We start from the raw sequence: 8140 nt of genomic DNA, 5'->3' as shown, positions 1-8140 counted from the left end.
CCGTGCTTCATATCTCTCTAGTCTCCTTCTTGTACCTCCTTCAGAGGAGTCTTGGTGACCTCCGTCACTCGTCTCCACCTTCATCATTCAAGAATGAGGAAATGGGTCCATCTTCTCTTTCTCTTAGTGTCTATTCACATTTAAAATTTATGGTTTAAAAACAAAGTTTGTCTCACTGAGTTAGACCTTTGACTCGGCCTCCTTCAGAGCGACAGCACCGGCAAACTGGGCTTCCACGAGTTCAAGTATCTGTGGAACAACATCAAGAGATGGCAGGTGGGCTCACTGCATTCAGTCGTTTAGGGGTTAACTTAGTTTTTTAGTCATTCTGGACCGTTGGTTCTGTCACTTTGAATGTTGTTTTAAAATGTACTTAGACCGGGTTTATTTTATTTTATTTAATTTTGACGTTTTTTTGGACGTATTTTGTTTTTTTTTCTGGAGTCGGTCTGGACGAGTTGCAGGTTCATGTTGATCATTTTTTAATCCTTTTGGACTCTTTTTAAGTTTTGAGTCCTTTCCATTCATCAGGTTCAAACACCGTCTGATTCATTTTGGACGTGTTTTCAGTCCTTGTGAGACATTTTTTAGTGAATTTGGCAAAAGTAATTTCGGAGCATTTTCTTTTCCTTTTGAACATATTTGTGAAGTTTGAAGTTACTTTTGATCATTTGAGATTAATTTGGACAAGTTTGACTAAGTTTTTAAAAAATGTTTTCTACAACTTTTGTCATTTCTAACGATGTTCAAGTCATTTTGGACAATTTAGAATTTGGTTTGGACGTGCTTCAGGTTTAGTTTAGTTAATCCAGACTCAGTTTGATCAGTTTTGACGTGTTTAAAGTTTCCAAGTCGTTTTCAGGTTTCGAGTGATTTTTTAGTCATTTTTGTCCAATTAGACGCGTTTTTTTAAACTAATTTTTAATCATTGTGGGACATTTTCGAGTCCCTCTGACTCTGAACGTGTCCTTGGTGTGCTTGCCTGCAGGGCGTCTACATGTCCCAGGACGCCGACCAATCAGGCGTGATCTGCTCTCGGGAGCTGCCGCGAGCCTTCAAGGCTGCAGGTGAGAGAAGTTGTGAGCGGTAGGAACCGTCCAGGTGGGTTCCATCCCGCTGACTGTGCGTCTCTGTGCAGGTTTCCCGCTGAACGATCAGCTCTACAAGCTGATTATCCGTCGCTATAGCGATGAGCACGGCGACATGGACTTTGACAACTTCATCGGCTGCCTGGTGCGACTGGACGCCATGTGCAGTGAGTGTCTCCTTCATCACTTCCTGTTCACGTTTGACCCGTGTTGACCTCTGACAGCAGCCTGACTGTAGAACAACCAGCAGCTCTGTTGTTGGCGTCCTCTCTGTTAACGCTGAATGTTTGAGTAAATATCGACCCGTCAGCTTCACTAAATGTGTCTCGTGTGCGTCCTCAGGAGCGTTCAAGACTCTGGATTCAGACAACAGCGGCTCCATCGAGCTCGACATCAAGGAGGTAAAACACACTTTGCTCTCTTTTCTCTCTGGAGGTTGAGTGAAGGTTAAACTCTCTCTGCTGACGTTTTCTATCCAGTACTTTCATTTCTGCAGCTGAAAGCAAAAGCGCAGGTTGAGTTTTTCACTCCAGAATACAAACGGGAATATTTATGTTTGTCTGCAGGTGCTTTACAGATTCGTGTTAGACTACAGAACATAGCTCGTAAAATCGGTGAAAAAGAGATAAATGTGCACGTCTCATAGTGGTGGCAGCGTTGTGATGTAAAAAACAAAAAGAGACAAAACTACAAAAATCTGTATTTTAATAAATGAAAATAATTCCTTTAGAAGAATTTGAATATTAGGATGGAGAGCAAAGATTTTTTTAAACCCAGTTTTGTGAAGTTACAGATAAAAATCACATTAATTCACATGTTAACCATTTTTTTTAAAAATTATAAAAACAGGCTAAAATTATAAATAATCTCCACATCAAAAAGCTGCATTTACAAAAATATTATAAAAATAAAAACAGAAATAAAACCACACTATTTTTCTTGTGTTTTAAGAAGTGAACGACATTTTTTAGATATTTGCTGTAATTTGACAGGTTTCAGGTTTTTTTGCACATTGCAGCCACATTTCTTTAATTTTTTTAATACAGTTTTTTTTTACAGTGCAGAGGAAGCGTCCTGCTGCTTTCTGTAACTCAGCTTGTCTGCTCGTGTCTTCCAGTGGCTGCAGCTCACCATGTATTCGTGAAGACGGACGCTGCTGCACAGAAGAACCTCACCTCAACCCGCTTCGCTTCTGCTTTCGGATGTTTGGTTCTGTCTGAAAGCCGACGGGACCAAACAGAAAACGGACCAAACGGCGCCGCTCTCGGACGTCTTCGTGTCGCTCGTTTATTTCATGAAACTTTACATTTTTTTGAAACGCTTTGTTGGAATTGACTCTAAATGTTTGAAAGAATAAAGAGACACGACTGACGGTCTGTGGGGTTTTATTCTGAGTTTCTTCTTTCCGAACCGCCTCATTGATCCGAAATCGGTCCAGTTTCTGATCCATTAAATATTATGTTGATTTAAACAAAACACCTTTATGATGGTTTTATTAAATTACAAATAATATCTGGTAAAATCACAGAATAAAAAGGTATTATGTCCACGTTAGTATTCATATAATTTGTTCTTTTACATAATTTGACTAAAATAAACAATTTTTCTTATATGTAAAATCCACTGTATGTTTTTTTTAAACAGATATTTGATGTTATGTCACAGAAAAACTATAAATAACACCTGTTTTGTTAAATTACACATAATATCTAATAAAATAAAAGAGTATTAATTTATTAAACAAACAAAAAACAGGCCTAAACTATAAATAATGTCCACTTTAAATCAAGTTAGTCTAATTAATTATTGTCATTTTAATCACAGTGTTGGAGCAGCTGGAGACGGTGGAGCAGTGAGAGGCCAAATTACCAAAATAAATCAATAAAAGAATAATGAAATAAAAGTGGAAATAAACAGAAGAATAAATAAAATTAAAGATAAATAAATAATGTGGTGATATAAAGCAATATTAATCAAAAATGAATCCATAAAAGAAAAGGCTAATAAAAGTAGAAATATTAAGACAATTAAATAATAATAATAATATTAATATTTATTTATTTTGTTTTATTATTTCTTAAATTTTTAGTTATGAATATTTATTTATTTTATTTTGTTATATTATTTCTTTAATTTTTCATTATTTTTTATTCATTTATTTTTTATACTTTTTCTAATACATTTTTTTTTTTACTTTTTAACTATTTTTTCATTTTTATTTATTTTTATTGATTGATTGATTGATTGATTTGTAATGTCACACCGCTCCATAGGAAACCACATCTCATGAGCTGAACTGCTCCTTTAAATCTGTAACAATAGTGGGGCGGGGCTTGAGCCCGGGGGCGTGGTTTATGTATGAGGTGGGCGTGGCCTGCGGGGGAGGGAGGCGGTGCAGCTGAACAGCCAGATGCTGATCAGAGAGTCAGAGGAGGAACAACAGGTCTGAGCTGCTGATGGTTGATTGTTGAACGTCCTCGAGCGAAGCCGGAAGATCTGCCGAGGACCTGATCACAGGTAGAGACACGGAGCTGAACGCAGGTGAACAGGAAGTAGGATCCACGGAGGAGTTAGTAAAGCAGCTAGAAAGCTCCAGCTGGAGTCATGATCTCAGCCCAAAGTGCTGAACCTGGTTCATGATGAGACTGTTTCAGTGTCAGCAGGTTGTTGCTCAGCATCCGTCTGCTGCTGATGGGAGTCGATGAAAAGTCTTCACAGATCAGAAACTTTTAGATTCTCCACCTGCACACGGCGCTCTCTGGCTGTGTAGTGCTCGTTTCAAGGTGATTTTATGTGATTTTATGGTGATTTTGAGTCTTTAAGGTGACGGTGGATGTTTTTGTGGTGATTTTTTATTCTTTAGTTGTGATTTTGACTCTTTGTGGTGATTTTAAATCTTTTCGAAGGGTTTTTGAGTCTTTAAGTGGTGATTTCATGACTCTTTAAGGTGATTATGGAAGTTTTTGCGGTGATTTCACATCTTTTTATGATGATTCTGACTTTTTAAGATGATTTTGTGTGTTTTCAGCTGATTCTGAATCTTCCTGTGGTGATTCTGTGCGTGTTTGAAGTGATTTTAATTCTTTTTAAGGAGATTTTGTGTCTCGTGGTGAGTTCAAGGATATTTTCAAGGGGATTTTGTTTCTTTGTGGTGATTTTGAGTCATTTCGTTGTGATTTCACGACACTTTAAGGTGATGGTGGATGTTTTTGTGGTGATTTGATATCATTTAGTTGTAATTTTGAATATTTGGGTGGTGATTTAAAATCTTTTTGAAGGGATTTTGAATCTTTTCATGGTGATTTCACGACACGTGGATACTTTTATAGTGATTTGATATCTTGTTGTTGTGATTTTGAGGGTTTTTTCGGTGATTTGGGGTGCCCTTTGGCTGATTTGGTTTTTGCGATGATTTTAAGTATTTTTGTCATGATTTTGTGTCTTGTTTGTGGTGATTTCACATCTTTGAGTTGTGATTCGGAATCTTCTGGTGGTGATTTTTAATCTTTTTGAAGTGATTTTGACTGTTTCAGGTAATTTTGGGTGTTTTCTTGCTGATGTGCGTCTTTCTGTGATGATTTTGACACTTTTTGTAGAGATTGTGAGTGCTTTTGCAATGATTTTAGGTCTTTTTAAGGTGATGTTGAGTCTTTATGTGGTGATTTCACGACTCTCTAAGGTGATGGTGGATGTTTTTGTGGTGATTTCACATCTTTCTATGTTGATTTTGACTTTTTTAGGTAGTTTTGTGTGTTTTCTTGCTGACTTATCATCTTTCTGTGGTGATTCTGAACCTTCTTGTGTCGATTTTGTGCGTTTTTACGGTGATTTTAAGTCTTTTTGTGACAGTCGTTGCAGCTCAGTATTTGTTATTTTATCTGCAGCTCCTCCTTCTGTCTGTTTTTCCTCTTCCCTCTCCAGAACGTCTCTTCTTCTTCTTCTTTGGAGGTTTTTGTTCATTCAGCTGCTGACGAGTGTTGCAGGGCTAATTAGGACGTCTGAAAAGAAAAGGAAAGGAAAGAAAAGAAAAGAGCTTGAAGGAGGAGTTTAATGATGCTGTGAGGATCAAACACCTGACGTCTAATTAGAGGAGAAACAAATCTGACTGTTGTGGTGGTTTGGAGCTTCATGAGATGATTTAACATCTTTATGTCGTCTTCTTCAGTGTTTGTGGTGATTTCATGTCTTTTTGTGTTGATTTTCAGTCTTTGTGGGGACTTCATGGATTTTTGTGGTCATTTTCAGTCTGTTTGTGACTTTTGCGCTGATGTGGTGTCTGTTTTGCAATGATTTTAAATATTCAGTATGATTTGTGTCTTTTTGTTGTGATTTTGTGTCTTTTTGTTGTGATTTTGTGTCTCTGTGATGTGAAGGCGCTGCAGAGAGGAGGAGGAGGATCTTTATGACGCTGTGAGGATCAAGCAGCTGATGGTCTAGTTAGAGAAGACACAGCGACACATCTGTCAGACAGATGTTCAAGACGTTCTGTGGAGCTGCTTGGTGACCATCTGACGGCACATTCAGGCCTTTCAAAATAAAACCTGGACTTCCTGACACAGCTGAGAGACTGAACGCTTCAGCTGCAGCCTTTTCCACCTCCGTGAATTCTAAATCAGCACATAAAGTTTAAATCAGTGTAAGCTGCTGATTTCTGACTGAAATCATGAGAACAGACTGACAGCCACAATATGAGCACAGGGACTGGTGATTTCATGTCACGTTGTGTGTGTTTATGTGGTGATTTAGATTTTTTTAGTTATTTTTTGAGTCTTTCAGTTGATTTCATGTCTTTTTGTGATAATTCTGTTTATTGCTGTGACTTTTTGTGGTGATTTAACTTTTCTGTGCTTGTTTTGACGATTTATTTGGTGATTTCAAGTCGCTTTGCGTTGATTTCACGTCTTTCGTGGTGATTTTGAGATTCTCTGATGTGATTTTGCATCTTTTCGTAGCGATGGCGCGACTCCTCGAGGAGGTCTGGTGTCTTTTTGTTGTGATTTTACATCTTTTTGAGGTGATTTTGCGTCTTTCTGCAATGATTTTGAATCTTTCTCTGGTGCTTCTGCGTCTTTTTGCAGTGCTGTTGAGTGTTTTGTGGGAACTGATTGTTTTTTGTCGTGAGTCTTGGAGGTGGTTTGAGTTGTGACTGAATGTTTTTGTCGTACTTTCGGATCTTTTAGTGGCGATTTTGCATCTTTTTGAACAGACTCAGAGCAGACCAGCAAACATCTACCGACAATCATATGATTTATAAAAACAGAACTGAATCAACTCATGATTTCACGTCTTTTGGAAGTGATTTAGAATCTTTGTGATGATTTCACATCTTCTCTTGGTGACACAACGACATCTGTTGGGAAAAGCACAGTTCCTCAGATGGTTCATCTCTAATTGAACTGTTGAGAAGGACTCATGGGCGCCTGATTAACCTGCATGCTGGTCGTTAACGAGCTGGTTGTCAGGAGAACCAGCGGTTACTGAACGTTTCAGTCACACGGCGGCTGCAGGAAACACGTTAGAGGCTAAACTGGTTCAAACGCCGTCGGGTTACAAAAGATCAAATTCGGTGAAATGTTTTGACTGAATTCTGAAAATTTTATCATTTGTACCTTTAAAAAAACCATGTGGCTCCAATATCAGTAGGATTTGATCAGTGGCAGGTCCAGTCAGCCAAGGTTCCAGGGTTCTGATGTCTCCACTGGAAAGGTTTCCCAAATAACGCAGATTTCTCAGAAAGTGACTTTGATGGATGGCCCACAGGACTGGAAACTGAAACGTGTCCAAAGCCAGCAGAAATCCTCCAACATGACAGTAAAGAACCTCTATTGGTCCTTAAACATGGACAAAATGGATAAATCATCAGTCCGGGCTGGTGCTGATCCAGAGAGTTCCTGTCAGTGTCTGTCTATGGATGGATCCATGGTTCTACTAGAACCCAGTCTCTGGTCACATCTCACCACCTGTTGAGGCTCTAACATCAGCAGAACCTGATGTGGTGAAGCTGGACCAGACAAGGTTCTGGTTTTTACATGTTCAGACTAAATGTTGACGTGGATCATTGGCAGGAACCAGAACCTGGAGTTCACAGGTTCTAGATGTTGATTCTACATGTTGGTTCTAGGTGTTGGTTCTGGATGTTGGTTCTGGATGTGCAGAGCTACAAAGTTTGCGGTTCTACATTCGTCTGTTTCTGTTTTGTGTTATTTTGTGACAGTTTTGTCTAATTTCTATCTTTTTTTTTTTTGGTCACTTTGTGCCTCGTTTTTCTTGTTTAATGACGTTTTGTGTCCAGTTTTGTTTGTTTGTTGTTTTTTTGTTCTTTTGTTTTGTTTCTGTCAATGATTGTGTTTAATTTTTGTCATTTCATGTCTCTTTGCTGTCGATTTGTCTCGTCTTTGTTGTTTTTAGTCTCCGTTCTGTCATTTGATGGGATTTTTTGTTCTTATTTTGTGTCGTCTTATTTTCTGTCAGGTTTTGTGTCTTTATGTCTCCATACTTGCTTTTCTTGTTTTGATTCTGTTTTTTTGTTGTTGTTGTTATTTTTAAAAATTGTCAATCATGTTTTGGTCTTTAGGACTTTTATTTGTCTCTTTGTGGTCATTTTGTGTCTCGTTTGTGTCGTTTCACATCCTTTCAGGACAGTTTTTGTCTCGTTTTTGTTGTTACCCCTGTTTTTTTTTGGTTTTGTTTTTCTGAAATGCTAAAATATTGACGTGGACTCATTATGATAAAACAGGAACTGGTGTTCTTAGGGGTCTATATGTTGGAATTATTAGGATTTAACAACACATGAGGCTGATTTTACTGAACGTTCTCGTACAGATACTGGAAACTGATGACAGTTCAAGACAAATCACAATAAATCTGCTGCAACAACGAGACGACTGTTTGTTTTTTAGCCGTAGTCACAATTAAAAAGAGCAAAACACTGAATTAAAGCTTCTCTGTTCGTCTCTCGGCTCAATTCTCATTTCAAACAATCGTCTCTCCGGTTTCTCTCTCTGCAGGTGACAAAACCACCTGATGCTTAATCTGGTCGCCGGGGACTGAAC

At 38.2% G+C, this 8140-nt stretch overlaps 1 protein-coding gene across 1 annotated transcript in view; it reads left to right on the top strand.

Moving 5' to 3' along the window:
• LOC103372139 (calpain small subunit 1-like) overlaps positions 1-2464 on the top strand; it is a 10184-nt gene extending 7720 nt beyond the window's left edge. Inside the window, exons 7-11 of the mRNA XM_008301704.1 lie at positions 208-276; positions 989-1067; positions 1139-1255; positions 1431-1489; positions 2206-2464. Of these exons, the coding sequence (XP_008299926.1) occupies positions 208-276; positions 989-1067; positions 1139-1255; positions 1431-1489; positions 2206-2232 (351 nt within the window). The 3' untranslated portion in view covers positions 2233-2464. The remainder of the gene's footprint in view (positions 1-207; positions 277-988; positions 1068-1138; positions 1256-1430; positions 1490-2205) is intronic.
• Positions 2465-8140: the final 5676 nt, after the last annotated feature.

This window comes from Stegastes partitus, unplaced genomic scaffold (assembly GCF_000690725.1).
Source record: "Stegastes partitus isolate 25-593 unplaced genomic scaffold, Stegastes_partitus-1.0.2 Scaffold1702, whole genome shotgun sequence".
Lineage (NCBI taxonomy): Eukaryota > Metazoa > Chordata > Actinopteri > Pomacentridae > Stegastes > Stegastes partitus.
The sequence above is the reverse complement of the archived record's forward strand: the minus strand, read 5'-3'. Positions and strand labels throughout refer to the sequence as shown.